At 37.5% G+C, this 18,835-nt stretch overlaps 1 protein-coding gene across 2 annotated transcripts in view; it reads right to left on the minus strand.

Annotated features, from left to right (window-relative positions):
* Nucleotides 1-5,046: 5,046 nt before the first annotated feature.
* The window catches only part of LOC149141943 (F-box family protein), a 223,048-nt gene continuing 209,259 nt past the window's right edge, over nt 5,047-18,835 (minus strand). The window contains exons 5-6 of one of the 2 annotated variants that reach the window (XM_089447423.1): nt 5,429-5,628; nt 5,047-5,269 (exon numbers count right to left, since the gene is read on the minus strand). In XM_089447423.1, the coding sequence (XP_089303549.1) occupies nt 5,461-5,628 (168 nt within the window). In that variant the 3' untranslated portion in view covers nt 5,047-5,269; nt 5,429-5,460. Of the gene's footprint in view, nt 5,629-18,835 lie in introns of both variants that reach the window. The other variant, XM_089447422.1, reaches the window with a different exon arrangement.

The raw sequence follows: 18,835 nt of genomic DNA on the forward strand, positions 1-18,835 counted from the left end.
TTTATTGTCTCATTTACTCATAATCTTAACCCTCATTTTAGGGCTAAATTCGATGTTATCATAAGTTGTTATATTACAGTAAGTGTTGAGTTTTCATTGCTAGCTTCTTATTGTCCTAAGTAATTTAGTGTTTAGTGTATTCAAGCAACCTATTTGAGCCTCCTCAAATTATTAGAGAAAATAAAAGAACCTCTATAAATTTGTGATGGTCTTCTTTGTTAAAAAAATACTTATTGTTTTTTAGTTTGAGGTTCTCTATGAATTGTATTTCCCATATGGCTTATGATACAAATTATTCATTCAACAAGCATAATAATCCCTTTTCCATGTCATAATATGTCTTGTGCACTCAAACATGATTTTGTTAACATCATCAATATCCCTACAAACTCTATTATTCCATGCACCTCTTTACATAGATCAATAAATACTTTACCTCGTGTCTTTTGTCGTTATAGGTGGTTGATAAAGTTGGTAACCCTGTGATTTAATCCTTCTCTACTTTATTGTGTTTCCAATTCTAAAATGACTTGTCCATGTGTATTGTATTCACTTTATTGGGATCATAACATCACCATATGCTTAACTAGTTAGACGATGGCATACTTTATAGTGCATTAGTGAAACTAAACTGAAATGCAATTGGTCAATCCTCTTCATTTGCATTACCTCATTGAATAAAAGAACATACCACCTCTATCTCAAATGATAAGATTTGACAATGCCTAAGATAAACATGTGAAATATCCTTTTAAATGTTGTAAGTCAATTTTGCTATTGCACCTCCCCTATTTGATGCATCCAGATGTTTGGGTGGAGCAAATTGAACTTCAACAAATACCCTTTCGTACCTAGGTCACTTCAAAGATTTACCAGTTTTTTTGGTGATGCCCATCCCACCATAATGCATACCTTCTCTAGGTCAATATGTCAATAACTGATATACCCAATTTATGTCCAAACCAACTTCCCTCAAATTCACCAAGGCTTCTCGTATTTCCATCTTTAAATATAATATTTAGATTTTTGTAGATGTTTTAAAAGCAAGAGACCAGACAGAGAAATAATGTTGCTAATAAGTTTACTTATAATTAGGATCCATCTTTAAATATAATATTTAGATTTATGTAGATGTCTTAAAAGCAAGAGACCAACCGGAGAAATAAAGTTGCTAATAAGTTTACTTATAATTAGGATCATGTTAGGGTCCTATAATATAGATAATCAAAGTTTTTCTATCCAGTTCTTTATTTTGAGAATCTGCTGGTAAAGTATAACCTATAAATTCACCAGGTACTATAGTCTAAATTATTTTTGTACTAAGGTCTCAAATTGCTCAAGTCATTGAAAATATGTGTGTCAAAAGAGGTCCATTAGTCTTGATTTGAATTGTAAGGTCCCTAAGGGATCATCAGTGAGTTGTCATGAGTGAATGTTGGACAAATTGATGGTGGTTGTGCTAGTATTGTGCATGAATGTTGGCACTGATGTCAACCAGACTGGCAATAATGTGTGTTGCAGTGCATGGCTCAGAAGGATTCCTATGGTAGTTGCAGGGTTCATGTAGAGGATTATCATGGTGGATGTGTTTTCAATTGTGCAAAGAGAAAATTAGCAGAGAAATTTGTAGTCATTTTCCAAGTAGTAGAAGGACTCAAAGCATACATCGGACCCTCTCCATTGGAAAGTGCTCTAAACAAGCTTTCCAACGGTATGTGGAAGTCCAAAAATGGACTCCTGGATCAAAAGATATGGTATGTTGAAGTTAAAGGTTTGAAACCTTTGAAAGGAAGGAAAAAGAGCATATCAGAGGCCCATGAGATATTGCATATCGGAGGTCTGGGGCACATCAGCAATTGACGATCAAAGGTCCAGTGCACATCGCAGCATTAAGCATATTGGCAATCGCAACAGCGGAGGACTATGGCGAATCAGCAATCAACACATCGACGGGGTCTAGGGCATATCGCATATCGACAATCGATGAATCAAAGGAGTGACAACTTTAAAAAGTTGCAATATGCAAAGTTGCAACATGAAAATATGTCAATAGTGTTAAGCCGTCGGGGAAGCGTCAAAACAGGTTAACAAAGAAATTCATTGCAAAACCAAAGCAGGACGGACCCTTTTCTCTCTCCTCCAGCAAGACGCTTGGCAGAATATGATTGGCTCCGATAAAGCTATGTGGCATCTGACATCAGCATGACATGATGGTACGACAAACATGTGGCAGGCAGTTTTGGTGTTTTGAAGGGTCCTAAGAGGGCAATCAGGGTGACACATGTCACCACTCACGAGGCGCCACATGACAATGACGACGTCATATCAAAGATCGACGTATCAGAAATTGAGTATATCAGCGCTTTGTAATATTTGCCACTTGAAAAAGTTACAATGGGAGGGGGCTCTGATATCGAGGTTGGCACATGGTCGTTAAGATTTAAAGAACCTGGGCACTAATGCTTTTAATAAAGGAAAATAGTGCTCGGAAACAAATAAAATGCCTAGCACCTCAAAGCTAAGCAGTAAGGTCATAGCCCACGGTCCTATGGCAAAGAAATGCAGGAAAGGGGCTAAAGCAAGAGGAGCCAAGACAAAAGCGTAAATTTGCGTAAGATCACGTTATAAAGGGGCGTCGATAGCATTAAGCTGACAGTGATTGGCCTCGTTATATAACATAATAAAGGGCAAAGGAGAAATCGTAAGGGGATAATGAGTATTGGTGAAACAATAAGGCGAAAACAAGGCCAAAAATTCTTCGATAAGACCATGCAGCAGTGTCAACAGATGTATGAGTCGACAACTATTGAATCACAAAAAAAGAGGGATGGTAGTTTGGAATGGATAATCAACAAACTAGTGTGAAACAACTACAGCCACTCCAGATTTAAAGGCAAAGGATTAGCATTAATAAAACAACTTCCAGTTTTAAAGGCTAAAGAGTTTCCAATAGAATTGAAGAAGAACAAAGGAGTAGTTATAGAGGGGTTTGTTATGATAGCAGAAATGCTAAAACTACAGTTAGGGACATGTTCTACTTTCAAGGGAAGCAGTTGACCAGATATTTCTTTTGCCTGAATGCAAGCATATTTTCCTATAGTTATTCTAGGACATACAGAATATTTTCTAAGTTTATCTTTTGCATACATGGAATTGAGAGATATTTAAAATATCTTTGTTTTTGTAATTATGTGATGACTATTATTTGCGCAATTGTTATGTAAAGCACTATATAAATAGTTTATGAATATGTAAACAAGGTTGAAACTTGTATGAAAAAAAGAGTTGTACATTGATGTAAATTGTGGATTGTAGTCAAAGTGATCAATTTACAAAAAAACAGAGAAAGTTTGTTCGAAGATTCTCCTGTCAAGCAATTGGTGATGTGTTCTTTCATGTAAGATTGTTTGTTTTCCTCAATTTCCATATGTTTTTCCCTCCTTATTGTTGCAAGAAGATTAAGGGTCAAATTTGCTTAAGTGTACTATGCTCTGTCTTGTTAACAATATCAATGTTTTCTTTCTGATATTAAGTATAAAATTCATCTCAGTATGTTCTATATTTAATTGAACTTAAATCGTATTCATCCTATTCACAGCACAAGCACTCTATAAGATCCAAGAGTTTGCATATCTTGCCCTATTATAGTTTCTCTGTTATTTTTATGATTGATTACTCGAAATATTATGACTCCATGCCCAATGGACTTTTCCAGTGTCTTTCAACCAAGCTTTTGAAAACCCAACTCGAACTTAAATAACTTGCCTAAAATTTGAAGCGTAAATCATACAGAGAGATACCTCTTTGAAGTTGGAAGGGCTAGATCCCAGCTTTAAAATTGGTTTTGTGGTTACCTTTGTAGTTTTCTTCCTCATCCTAATAAAATTAAGGAGTAATAGCAGATCCCATCAACAGAGACAATCACAAAAGAAATCAAGATAAGGTCTTATTACCTTTATGTTAGAAAGTTGTTGCGTGTTTCCTAAAACCCAAATGGCATTTTAGATTATTCATAAATCCCTAGTTAGGTCTTATATTTAGTAACCTATTGTATCCATGGTTTAGAGCCACCTTTGAGAGGGTATCATGACATCACAAAGTTGATAAAGTAGGATTTCAATCTTCGGTATTGGATATTTATGCTTCAAATTATCTCGTTTAATGTACAATAATTTATGCACATTTACTAGCTACCATCTTTCTTAGGCAATAATAAAACCTTTGGTCTATATAATGAAAAGTTAAGTTAGGTTACTTGTATTCCTTATCTATTAGCTATGAAAAGTAATTCTTAATAGTATTCTCTAGAATTGAATTTTTATACGATCTAATATAGAGTAAAACAACATTTCACCGGAAGTTCACCGATTGAATAGTAAGTTGGCAACACTTGCCATAAAGAGAACCAGTTTTCACAGTGGACACCGCTTGAGAACCATTATAAATAAATCTTCTTTATAGAAGATTATTAATATTGTAGGTGGCTTAGCCTCACAAAGGGTTCACACTCTTTGCTTACTAAGCAAAGATTTACCTATCAACATCGCCTTGCTTTAAAACTAACAGGTATTTCCTAAGTACCTCTTTGCTCATGACATAGAATTTTTTTATTTAATCCCACTGAAAATCGTGTACAAACACATTTAAACAAATCAAGCGATTCTGTAGATTTAGGATGTTAAGGCAATAATAAAACCCTCCATCTTTCCCTACGATGAACTCGTATAACATGTTGCAAGATTTAAAGTCAGAGAAGTAGTGGAATGCCCATCTCAACATCATGTCACACAAATCAAGTCGGCATCTTGTTTTGTTGTGTACACACAATACCCAATGTTTGTTAGACTCTCTTGCCGGCAAGAACCATTGATGCATTGCTAGCAACATTGCTGCCAACCATTTCATCCATGTGTTGATGATGGCTAAGAAATACTCACACAAGAAAAATATTTTTTCCTTCAACTATCATTAATGACGCAGGGAGTTTACTGCCCACTTTTTGTATTGCTTGTAAAATAAACAGACCATTTTGATGTTGCAAAAATATGAGAGTACTTCCAATACCAACAGAACCACTGCATCAGCTGGACTCTATTTTCTATAAACATTCCAATACAAACAACTTTCCACAAATATACAGTTTCTGATCAAATCATAGATGGATATAGTTGGAAACCATCGCTCTTGGTATATGTTTTTTCTGTTATTTGAATGCTTCTGTATGGCATGTTATAAATTCTTTGTCCCCAGGCAAGAGATGCAATAAATCCTGTTCAAGCATTATCAACGATGACTCAAAAGTCAATGAGTTGAAATGTCTAATCTTACAAGAATTCCAATATCAAATATTTATTTCTATTGAAGAGTTCACCCAATTAAAATGGGGAAAATGATATTTAAAAATTTACAAAACAGTAATAATGTACACCTCAATATAGGAAAATAACAGCCCACTGTACATCAACGTGAAGCCTGCCTTATTTGCCAGTTATCCGCACATGTGATTGCATGTGCTTTCAACTTTGGAGAAAGCTGCTGAAGGAGGACATCTCGGATGTGTGTGGCTGCTGCTTCACCAGCTCGTGTAGCCAATTCAAGAAATACCAAGGCATGACCACCGTCACCCTCCTTTAAAATACAAAAGTTGGATTATTAGTAGATCAAGGGGTAAAAATGAAGATGCAAAATTGATGCATTTCATGATCATGACGAAATACAAATGATAATGCATCATAATACACTTGTAGTGCCAAGGTCTCTAATAAATCTTCACAATTGCTAAGCCCTCCCGTTGTCTCAACAACTGCCTTATCCAATTTCAAAGTGCTATAGCCACCTACAATTTATCATTTCATATTGATTATGGGGATTCTGCTTATTTGTCTCATAAACTCTTAATTTAGATGGCAACAGCAAAGCAAACTTCAAGGAGAATCCAACGTCATAAAAAAACACTAAAAATAACACATATGTACGCATTAGCACGTTTGTAAAACCAACCACAAGCCTTGAAATGCTTTAATAGTTTTGTACATATCTTTGCTGGTTGAATTCTTTCTACATATCTTAAATGAATTTCAAGAAAAAGAAGATCCTGTGGAGGTTGATTTCAAATAGTGTTTGAACAAACATTGATAGGCATGTCAAGGATAAATGCACAACCTTCTGGATGTATTCCATTCATTATGGGGGGGCAGGGGGGCTGGAGCGCATTCTTAAGCTTATATTAGGGACTAGAATTTTGTTCATTTTACTATCAACAATATTTTAAAACAGAATTCAACAGACCATCTAAAATGGAAAAAGAAGATCCTATGGAGGTCGAATTTAAAATAGTGTTTGACCAAACATTGATAGACATGTCAAGGATAAATGAGCAAACTTCTGGACGTATTCCATTCATTATTGAGGGGGGGGGGGGGCGCGGGGCGGGGCGCTGGGGACTGTTCATTTTACTATCAACAATATTTTGAAACAGAATTCTACGGACCATCTAAAAAGGATTAGCACCACTCCAGCATAAATAAACTAGTACTTCTAACTTTGTAACATCTATCCATCACAAAGGAAGCCATTCCTATATTTGGTTGGGAACTGGAATTTTGTTGATGCATATGAACCATATTTTGCAAGAGTTCTACAAGCCATCTAAAATTGATCCAGTTATGAGAGAATGTACAGTATATATCTGCTTTCAAGAAGTATCTGCTTTTTGTAAAAGAACAAATAGAAAAAAAAATTGAAGTTATCTTTGATGCAAGAGAAAGAGAGATTCAAGACAAAGCTAGACATAATGAAGTTGTTGCAAAACCTAAGTGTTGGAGAAGTATGAACTGTATAAGTTAGATGCATTACAAATCAAACATGAAACAATGGTGGCAGTGGATAGGCAATTGCAGGTGTACATTGTGGCATGAAAGATATAGGCATTTAAGTTTCGCATATTCAACATTTGCAAGGAAGCAAAAGGGTGCCGATTGCCACAGGTTAAATTGGATAGTGCAGCGTGTGAGGGTTGCATTGCAGGGAAACAAGACAGGGAGCAATTCAAGACAGACAAATCTTGGAGAGGACCAAGGTTGTTGCACTTGAGTAAAACGATCTGTGTGGAGCAATGGTGACACAATGTTTGGCAGGTGTGGGTATGTCTTGAAAAATAACACAAAGGCCCTTTCATTTACTAAAAAATTTAATAAGTACAAGTCCATTGTAGTGGGCAGTGGAAAATTCTAAGGATGGATGGAGGTGGATTCAAAACCCATGAATGGTTGTAGATGTACCCAGTTATGGATTTTGCTTCTTTTAGACACTTCACCCAGTCAATTCTACCAATATATTCAAGCATGAGGTCCAAAGAATGGGTTGTGTTTCCCCTTTAGAGTAACTACCTTAGAGACACACTCTATCGAGTATGATGTTGCTGCATGTATGAGGTTCGTATTCTAGCTCCCAGATCCAGGCCTACTTTTCTCCTACACTCCATCATACACCTATGCTTCAGAATCATTATGCAGCCGTATATCAATTTCTCAGACACTTCACTTAATGTGTTGACAAACACTACTCCATGATCATCTCTTCCAGTTAATATGATTCTTCCTAGCTCAGAGTGGTGTTGATGATTCTTATTTGTTTGTAAAGTGTGCTGCAGCATAGATACAAAACATTATTATCTATATTTGAGTAAGACTCTTACTTTCATGCCTTGTCTAACCATGGACATAATTGTTCTCAGAAAAATGTGTCTTGGCATAGACCACTAGATACTACCAAGTATCGTAATAGGTAGCATAATCATACCACCTCCATACTTATTTTTTTTCCATAATTTCCCTTACATCTCCATTTCATTCATGCAAAATTTGCATTCCTCAAATTATAATAACTTATCAGATGTCACCAAAAGGAGTCCAAATGAAGAATTCCAGAAAGAAGAAAATCATGTGAACCTCAGTGAAATTAAAGACAAAATAAAAAGGTTGAGAGGTAAAGAGCATAAAAAAGGAAGAAAAAGAAGTTCCACTACCTCAGTAAAAGGCTTGCCCCATAAAGTCCTAGAGCTGAATGCTTATCTAAAAAAAGAAGACTAAGAAACTAAAGGAAAATATCAAGAAGGGGAAGAGAAAGGTGCCAAAGTAGTCAAAAAAATAAATGAGAACTGTCTTGATGGTAACAGATTCCCCGGGCCCTATGAATTCCTCACCTCAGTATCGAAAGTAGGAATAGAGCCTCAACCAATTTAGAATAGAAAGTAGGATCGGTCCTAAATAAAGAGCGGGGGTGTAGTCCCACCGGTTATATACGGAAGGAAGCTATACGAGGACAACTATAGATAGGAAGTTCGGATGGGACAATCTCAAATCTCGGCTCCGTTTCCAGTAAGGTGCATTGCTTTCGGATGGGAGGACAAGCCATAAGTAGACTTGCTAGTTGGATCGATGGAAAGAAACAAACAACTGTGGGTCCGGTAATAGGATGGGAGTGAACTAATCGTAATAAACTCTGGCCGGATAGATCGGGATGGAATTCAACTACTAATTTCTAATTGGCAACCGGAAGTATACCCACACCCCCTGGAAGGGTAATGCCCCTCAACTCCTGTAGGAAGGAAGGGTAATGGGAGGAACCTACCCTAATGTTAGGTTGGATAATGAGGCATGTTACGTATTCAATTTCATCTTTCGCTAACCTGGGGATGCCATCCTCACCCGTGGCCATCCCTCACTCACCCCCGGATAAGATGGGGCCGGTAGGAAGAAGTTAGGCTAGACGAGGTTGAATAGGATAACGATTAGTTGCTTTTCCATCCTTCACCGGCCATCCTGCATCACCCCCTGTATGGATAGGATGGGAGTGGGAGGCAAGTCCAATGATAGTTGAGCATGCTTTCATTCGGAAGGAATTCACCCTGTTCCCGAGGTCAAGAAGATTGGTTGTTCCCGAGCAACTATAGCTAGAACATCTCGTTCTTTCTTTTGGAGAGAATGAAGCTCGTCTGTCGGAAGCTCATCCTCACTTACCTACCTAACGTCCTCACTTACGGTTGTTCGAGAACAAGGATCTGATTAGTTTCTTAGTTTCGGCTGGCTGGTTGCAAGTTGGATGGTTGAAAGGAGGGAAGGACCTTCATTCACCCTCGGTCTAACATCAATCCTAACTACTTATGGCTATCGGCCCAGGGAACTATATCCTCAACCGGGGCCCTCCCACCCGGTCAAAGAGTAGGGGCCAGTCGTCAGACTCAACCGGAGCTCACACTTACTTCCATTCTTTCAACAGCAGGAACTCATCCGTGTGGGTGGATGGGACTTTCTCAAAGGTTAGCAACAGTAAATGAAGCTTGCTAGCCAAAAAACAAAAAAGGCTAGTTGATCCAAATACAGATTCAGCACATATGACTTTTGAAAGTTATTTTATAAGTTTTCCCTACTTTCTTTCCATAAATTATAATACTCTTACATAATTTAACTTAGAAACATAGGAAGATGCTTCCTATCATATTTTAAAGATAGATGTAAAGAGGGTGAAGTTGTATCACCATGGTTTGCTTAGTTAAGTTGGTAAGACTAGCTCATGTTATCTTTGCTCACTCAAATTATCTATGTTGTCACACCTTACATCTTGTTTGGAGTATAATTCATCATGATAGGTTCCTTGCTATGCATCAGAATTAGTATACATTGCCAAGAAGATTAGTGACGGCATGGGTGCCACATTGTCAAGGTATCCACATCATCTCACAACATTACATGGTAGGTGTACCACATTGATTCCTAGCATATATGAGGGATTTTGTTCCCCGTGGTTATTTAGTCCATTTCACATTTGAGGGCTTGTTATCTCTGTATTATCGAACTAGTGTGTCACGCGTGTCTGAACAAAACTAGTTTACTGTGGATATTATTACATGATTCTAGGGAGTTTTGAAAAGTTTTTCACTCTAGAAAAAAGGGGTTTATTAGTATTTCATTTATCACACATGTTAATAATTATTATTTTATTTCTAAGAATCTAAGTGGCGTGACCCGCTTTTGACTCTCAGTTTTTGCTTTTAATTAGTCATTTAATGGAACACTTCACTTTTTGACTAAGATCAAACCACTAAAGTTCTCTCTCATGTGTGAATAAGGGGAAGTTAGGGGTTATTTAAAATAGCATTTGTCTTAGCACATGGTATTATGATGGTTGTATTTAAACACCTGCTCTTCTATAAAAGCAGTATGTCTAATACATTTCATTAATTGGATAAAATAAAAAAGACTTCGTTGCCATTTGTCAAGTGTGATCTCCTTTCACTCTCTTGCAAATACTCCATGATTTTTTCAAAAGGAAATCAAGCTGAATCTTATTTTCTCAAGTGATCAAGATCACGATAAAGGAGCCATGAAGGTATAGGTTTTCATTTTACTTTCTTGCATTTCTGTTCAAATGATTTTTTTCAAATACTTGGAGAATATCATAACATTTTTTTTTAATCTCATATTTCATTTAAGCCACCTCCTATCATTGAACTGATTATTTTGCTGAAGTTAGATTTAACCAGTGTTGATAATATCACCAAAATATCGGCAATATTCGAAAATATCGCACTATTTTCTTGCCTGAAAATATTGTGATACAACCTCAAATATCGTCGGGCAGGCTGGGCCGCGGCTAGAAAAGCGATTTTGGTAGTTTTATTGGCTCATTTTGGTTTCTTAGTCTTGGAGAAGGAAGGGGGAGAGCTTTGTGGTGGTTTTCAAGGAGGGACTGAGGATCTTTGTGGATCAAAGATTGAAGATCAGTAAGACAAACTTCATTTCTTCCATTAACAGGTATGTTCTTAAAAACCCCTATGTTAATGATTTTTTTCATAGATTTAGGGTTATGCTTGCTTGCTTCTTTGCCTACCAACATTTTGCTTCTTTGTTTTTTTTCCATTTGCTATGATTTTCATGTCCATGAGCCAATGCAAGGGTTTTCTCCATATTTGGACAGCAAGCTTCATTTTTTTAACTTTCTTATGCACCCTCTTATTGCCATTTTTCATTCACATTGCAAATAATGTAGTAAAAAACTTATTTTTTAAATGAGGTGGTTATTACTTATTATTTTTTGTGTATGGATGTTTAATGCCAATTTTTTGTTTTTTTGGTGTCCTAGGTTTGAATTAGTTCACTTAATGTTTTAAAACTCCGACTCCGACTCGACCGAGGGTCGGCTGGTTCGATTCAATGACTCGATCGTTGTAAAAAATACATTAAATATTTATTTTTTTATAAATAAACATAATTTTAAAGATTTTCATTCATGTTTCCAAACACAAAGCTTTAGAATATAGATAGAAGAAAACATATGATCAAAGTAGGCTCATGAATATATCTATTATATCAAAATGGAACCCAGTGCACTGTCTAATACATGCATGATGATGATATAGAGATCAAAACAAAAACACATAACCAAGGAGGCTAGAAATGGTCTCTACAACAAAAGTAAACTGTGACCAGTACTACTGGCTACTGCTAGAGGAGCCAACATCATCTGGCTCAACCTCTAAATCAGAGTCAAACAGGTAAGCCCATGGCTCCTCATCATCACCATCTCCAACTGCAACTGTAGAAGTGGTAGCACTAGCAGGTTGTGCAGCTGGTGGTTGCTGAGATAGACAAGATATGCACTTTCGTCGTGGCTAAGCCAAGGAAGCGCCTGCAACTAGAGGACTTGGGGCTGGCCCTGAGGCTGGTACAAGTGGATCTGCATTCAACTGAACATTATGTTCAAGTGATGCCACCGTCTGTAAATCCAAATCAAGTTCCTCATCAGAATCAAACTCTGCTGGATGACTCTCCACTACCCAATCTGATGTTGGATCAATATCTTCCAACACAATGGGATCTGAATCAGGTCTTTTGTTCAGCAATTGGTTGCATCTGAGCCAGAGGTTGTATTGGACATAGACTAGATCATTTAACCGTTTTTTATCCAAACGGTTTCTCTTCTTCATGTGAATCCTCTCAAAGACAGACCAATTGCGCTCACACCCAGTAGCAATGCAAGTTTGACTCAAAAGACGAATTGAAAACTTCTGTAATTGAGGACAATGGCTACCAAAAGCCTCCCACCATTACGCTGCAAAAAAACATAGGAGTGTAATGAGTTAGCTCAACAAAATAACAAATTATATCCAACTTTCAAATTATAAGCGATTTAACAAAATAAGTATTAAGAATTTGAAAACTGAAATTTTTGTTTACCTAGCTCATCTGCTTCCCTGGCAATCTTTGCTAGGTTCTTCCCAAAGGTACCTGTGGCTTTGTTGAAGGTTGTGACCTATCGGCGTATCTCCAACTGATCACACTCCAATGGGATCATGCGATCAATGCAGTCAATCAATCCATCTCTAACCTCCCCACTCAAAGCTCCCGCCGCCAGAGCTTTATAATGATACCGTGGGTTCAAAAAATACCCAGCTACAGGTATAGGGCAATGGAGTTGATTGTTCCATCTTTCATCAATGATTGCCCAAATGGGCCCATACTTAGCCACTTTATCCTTGTATGCCCTCTTTATTTGCTCCTTTGCTTGATCCATAACCTCGTAAATGAAGCCCATAGCCAATCTTTCCCCATCCACCAACCGCAACACCTTAACCAGTGGCTGAGTAACCTTCAAAATCTCTACTGCCTTTCTCCAAAATATTTCTTCATTAACTTTCTTTTTCAATTCTTTGCCTTCCTGTTTGAGAGACCACTAGCTTTGATTCCATTCATCACTAGAAAACATCTTTTGCAAGTTTCTATGTTGTGAAAGCATAGATTGCAATGTCAAAAAATGAGTTGCAAATCTAGTGATGGCAGCCTTAATAATATCCCTGCCCCCTGTGTGTCTCCTCATCAGGCTCAAAATCCATGAATGATTGTTGATCAATTTTGTTATGCTTTTGGCATGATCTACAGTGTTTTTGACCCAATCTAATTTGCCAATATCCTCAAGCATGAGGTCTATGCAATGTGCAGCACATGGGGTCCAAAATATGGTTTTGTGTTTTTCCTCTAACAATTTACCAACAAGAACATAGTTAGAGGCATTACCTGTGATGACTTGAACAACATTAGCCACCCACACCTCCTCAACAACCTCATCCAATAGCTGAAACAACAATTGTCCATATTTCACCCTATCAGATGCATCAACTGATTTTAGAAACATGGTTCCCTGTGGGCAGAAGATAAGAAAGTTTATGATGGTATGGTTCCTTTGATTAGTCCTTTGATGGTACAGTTCCTTTGATGATGGTACGGTTCCTTTGAAAGTTTAAGTGGATAGGTTGAAGTTGCAAAAGAAGCTACTAAGGATCAAAATTGCAAAAATTTTTGGAAAGCAAGAAAGAGTTGACTTGATCTTGGAGGGTCTTGATCAAGGGTCTTAGGTTTTGGAATTCGTCAATAGAAGATTCTATAAGAAGAGAAGAATTCTTGCGGGTTTTCCTCTCAGTTGGAGAGATTTTTGCCCTGGCTAATCGCCTATATCTTGTGTCCCGTGTCTTATTGTTCTTTATGGTTTGGTAGTTGTTTGATGAAGAAAATACTAATAATAATCAAGTGAAAGAAGAAGCTAATCAAGTTAAGTAAAAATACATCACAAGCAGTTATCAAAGTAAGATAAATCACCTAATGTAGCTACCCTATATTTCTCAACATGGTATTAAAGCTAAGGTGACTACATCAAGAAAAGGCGACTCAAAGAAGGATACTCAAGGGCCGAAGCACAAGAAGATCATTCAGGAAATTTCGAGGACATCGAATCATCAAGAAGGGATTCATAAGGGCCAAACAAACTAAGAAGCATTAAGAATGATTACTCAAGAATCACACCATCTAGAAGCAACAGAAGAAGGAGACCTCAAAACCCTAGATCCTCCAAAGAAGTTTTCTCTAGTTAAAGCATTATTGGGAAGTTTACAATCTTCAAAGGAAAGAAGACCTCAAGGGCCCATCATCCACTCAATCAAAGAAAGACCCTACATTTGAAGCATCTTGGGAAGCCACCTCACTCTATATTATCATCCGAGGAAGCAAGAAGAGGTGTTGTCATCATCATCAAGGAATCAAGGTGATCTCCCTCTCTTTGAGCCAAGGATTAGTTTCGAAAGAAGACATCTTCTATTATCAACATCATCATCAAAATCAGGAAGGCACCAAGTTGAAGATATTGTCATCAAGGAGTATCCTCACAAGTATATATATATATATATAACTGTGTGTATGTGTGTGTGTGTGTGAATCTCTTAAAATGACCTCATTTTACAAGGAAAGCAACAAGTTGGTTGGGTCACCCAACTTTCTTGCATGGAAGAAGAGGACAAATTTGATCCTCATAAAAAATGAAGTCATTGAACATGTTAAGGGATCAATTACTAAGCCTCCGAAGGAAGAAGCTCAAGCTCTAGCAAATTATATTAAAGGGGAAGTAAGGGCTCAAAGGATTCTCATTGAATCAATCAAGGATCCCCTCATACCTTATGTATCAAAGTTGGAGACATCATTAGAAATATATGACAAGTTAATAGAATTGTTCTCTATAAGTATCATTGGAGAAGTAATATCTTTAAGAAACGAGCTACACAAAATGAAGATCTCAAAGGAAGATGGAATAGCCTCATACTTTATGAAGGTATCGGAAATAAGAGACCAACTACAAGAGTTGGGAGAAACAATGTCCGACAAAGAAATGACCACCATAGTGCTCACTTCCAGAGGAATGGGGCAACTTCAAAACTAGCATCTTTGGAAAGAAGCAAGCCACCCCATTGAAGAAACCAGGTTGAAGGCAAAAAAGTGATGTAGGTTCAAACGAGCAAGTCCAAACATTTGTTGCCATGGCTAGGAAGAAAGGAAAGTTTGGTCCATAGAAAAAGAACAAGAAGAATATGTTGAAGATCCAATGTTATGGTTGTCATAAATATGGTCACTACAAAAGAGTTTGTCCTAAACTCAAGAAGGACAACAACAAAAGAGGAAGCGAAGAAGCCCATATCACTGAAGAAGTGGAAGAACCTGAGAAGAAGAAGCCAAAGGAGGAGGTGTTGAGAAATCTAAAAAATGGGGCAACTTCAAAACTAGCATCTTTGGAAAGAAGCAAGCCACCCCATTGAAGAAAACAGGCTGAAGGCAAAAAAGTGATGTAGGTTCAAACGAGCAAGTCCAAACATTTGTTGCCATGGCTAGGAAGAAAGGAAACTTTGGTCCTTAGAAAAAGAACGAGAAGAATATGTCGAAGATCCAATGTTATGGTTGTCATAAATATGGTCACTACAAAAGAGATTGTCCTAAACTCAAGAAGGACAACAACAAAAGAGGAAGCGAAGAAGCCCATATCATTGAAGAAGTGGAAGAACCTGAGAAGAAGAAGCCAAAGTAGGAGGTGTTGAGAAATCTAAGGGCTTGAGATGTTAATGATTTCTCTATTATGATAACTGCTTATGAAGTAATTTCAAGCTTTAAATAATTCAAAACCATGAACTTTTATATATTAGTGATTATTAACTTCATCAACCAGCTACCATGCATAATAAACAAAAGAACAATAACAAAAGATATAGGCAGCAGTTAGGGCAAAACCTCTCCAAACCTAAGAGGAAAACCCACAGTAATTCTTCTTATAATTTCATCTCTTGACAAAATTTCCAAGAGCAATACAAAGACCCTTGAGACCAAGTGACTCCAAGATCAAGTCTAGAATCCCTTCTTACTGTTGTCCTCTTCACTTGCTACAATATGGATCAGATCTGCTACTACGCATGGATGATTTGGCTACCTTCTCCCTTCTCTTCCTCCTCCAAGCTTTCCCTTACTCAAGATAGTCCACTAGCCTAGTGGATCTTCTTAACGCTACCCTTAAACAAGATGATCTGCCTTCTTGAGATGACTGCTCAAAAACCCTAACTGTAGATCTGACATTGATACCTTTCTTCCCATGTGTGAGTGATCTCTTGGCCTAGACGTCTTCTCCTTCCTTTGCTAGGCTAGTAGCCTTCTTCTAAGCATCCAACCGAATCCTTTAGACTTCACATTAGCTCTAATCATGAGGACTTCATGGACTGCAACTCAGTCCTAGTTATGAACAACACCTTCGCACGTGTGGAGGGTTTGGGGCTCTCCTAGCCCTCCTAAGCCTTCGCTCTACTAGCCAAACTTCCTCGCATAAATCTGCATCCAAAATAGACCCAAGACCGAAATGTTTCCTTGGTGATGAAGGCAGATTGAACGATGCCCTAACTTCGCACGTGTGGCAGACTTCTGCGGCTATGGAAGGGCTTCTCTGCGGTCATGAAAAGAATTCTACTGCGGTTGTGTTTCCTCACTCCCTTGGACAGACTTCTTCGCTTGGAATGAGACCCAATAGACTTCGTGATATAGGGGATGAACACAAGTCAAGTTGTGTGTCCGAATTGGAATGAAGGGAGACCTATTTATAGTGTATAAGGCCTTCTTATCAAGCTGACATGACCTGTTCCTTAGCCGGACTTGAAGACACCATGATCATCTATTATAAATATAATATATATGCCGATATATTATTTCTTTTGCATTTGTTTGGAGGGATCATTTAGTAGCTCTTTTGATATTGCCTTTGAAGGAGTTTTTGCCACATGATTCTACCCTAGATCTTGGAGTCATACTTGTACATTTCAAATGTAAACATTAATGACACAACCTATTACCTAGAGCTCATAATGAGAGCTACAAAGACAAATACATTTTAATCATGAAACCCATGATTCAAATTTACACAATATTTTGCTAGATACTATTTACATCATTGAATTGTGTCATCATGAAGACCGAACCTAGTTACACTTTCTTCAACACTCCCTCTTAACTAGGGAGGTATTTATACATACATGATCATTGGACAATTTTTCAAGTTCATAGAAGAATTCTTATAAGAAGATCGGATTTGCAATGCATCTGTTATATCATCATTTCAACCAACATTGTTTCCATATAGCAAGGCCTTGACTAACAACTTTATCTCACTTAGATCAGAGCACACAATGTTGGCAAGACCAATGACTAATAGACACACATCATCATTGTCTCTCTTAGGGTCATCCCACTCGGGTGTTCTCCGAGTATGCCCTAGTAGGACTATTCTCATCTTGGGTTCCCAGCCCTCAAGAATATTGGTCCTGTTGCCCACTCTTGTCTTGGATTCCCTACTACATCCTCAAAGAGTGTCAAATACCAGATGATTACACAATCCTCCATTCTTTCTTCCAAACTGAAGGACAAGAATGTCGTGTCTAACTCTCCCTCTTAACCAGGGATGAGTTCCAAGTTTCTCTTTGCTCAAAAACTTTACTCATGTTCCTTTACTCATAGGAATCTTCCAGAGCTCCCTCTAAAATAGGGGCTCTATCATCAATGCTCTATAGGGTCTTCTAGTTGACTGATGATCCAACACCTTGATGTCATCAATTTCTTCATATGTAGGGTTCAGCCATCCATCACTTTCCTTCATCCTGTCATTCCTTCTTTCCTGGAAAGCATCCTCCTTGGATCTACATCTAGGGCTTCCTTCATAGGGCCATCTAGCTCCACCTTTCTTTCAGCGGTGATTGCTCCATATCTCAAGGTGCATAGTTGTGACATCCTTAACAACTCTTCTTACTAAGGCCTTGCATACATACCTAGACTTATCCAAAAAGTCAGAAACCAAAAATAAATCACATATTACCTTTTTGGTGATGGTCGTTTCTAGTGACATCTCCTTGTAGATATCATCATCTTGCATACATGTTGACACATCTTCGTAGATATCTGTAGTCAAGGGTCTTCAACTTTTTAGACTTCTATCCAAGTCTCCATATCTTTCTGGGAGATTTCCTCGTCAGATCTTCTATGAATGTTGATTGTTTCCATCATGGTTGCATATCTCACGATCTCTATCATCCTTACACTTTTCATTCCCAAGGGCTTCCAATCAAAGTTTCTTAATTGTAGTCAACTACCTCATACTCTATATGAGGACATATTATGTTGATTTCATCTTTAAAACTTTTCAAAGGAGGAGATACTTCTTCTCTTGATCATGATTGATCCATGCTACCTGCAACCATGTGACATGATATTATAATATCAAACAAAATATACATATCTCATTTGTCTTGAATCATATCATGATTCTTGCAGTGGACTTCTTCAGGGATCTTTGACTTGCAGCGTAGTTGATAAGTACCATTGACCTGGATTCTTTACAGAGGATATTTGCTTGTAGAATTTTTTCAAAGATTCGGAGAACCAGGATGTTCTCAGCTTATAATTTCCTACTCATAACAATTTCATTTCTACCTAGAATCCTTACATAAAGGAATCCAATGTACATCAATCATAATCATTAACCGTATTTCCAGAGGATTCAACATATCCTCATTCATCAATAGTTCACCAATAGTTCATTAATAGTTCATCCATGGATGTTACCAAATCCATAATCAGTTCATTCTCTAAAAGAGTTACTTAAGAATGTCTATGAATCACAACATGCTATGCTAACTAAGACATATGAAAGAAAACAGGAGGTGATCTTTTAATCATAGTAAAGATCCTCAGGGTCCTCCTTCTTCGGTTTCTTTTCATTGTCTTTTGTTTATTGAGCGACATGAGTTGCTTCATATTTCCTCTTGCCATCCTTCTTTCATTTGGGACAATCTCTTCGGTAGTGTCCATATTCATGGCATTCAAAGCATTGAATCTTTGACATGTCTTTCTTGGGATGTTGCTGGTGACTAGATCTCTCAAACTTTCCAAACTTCCCTTTTCTTTTAAACCTAGCAGCAAATGCTTGCTCT

Source organism: Pinus tabuliformis, chromosome X (genome assembly GCF_031772625.1).
Source record: "Pinus tabuliformis cultivar Carrire ecotype Pingquan chromosome X, CPIR1, whole genome shotgun sequence".
NCBI lineage: Eukaryota > Viridiplantae > Streptophyta > Pinopsida > Pinales > Pinaceae > Pinus > Pinus tabuliformis.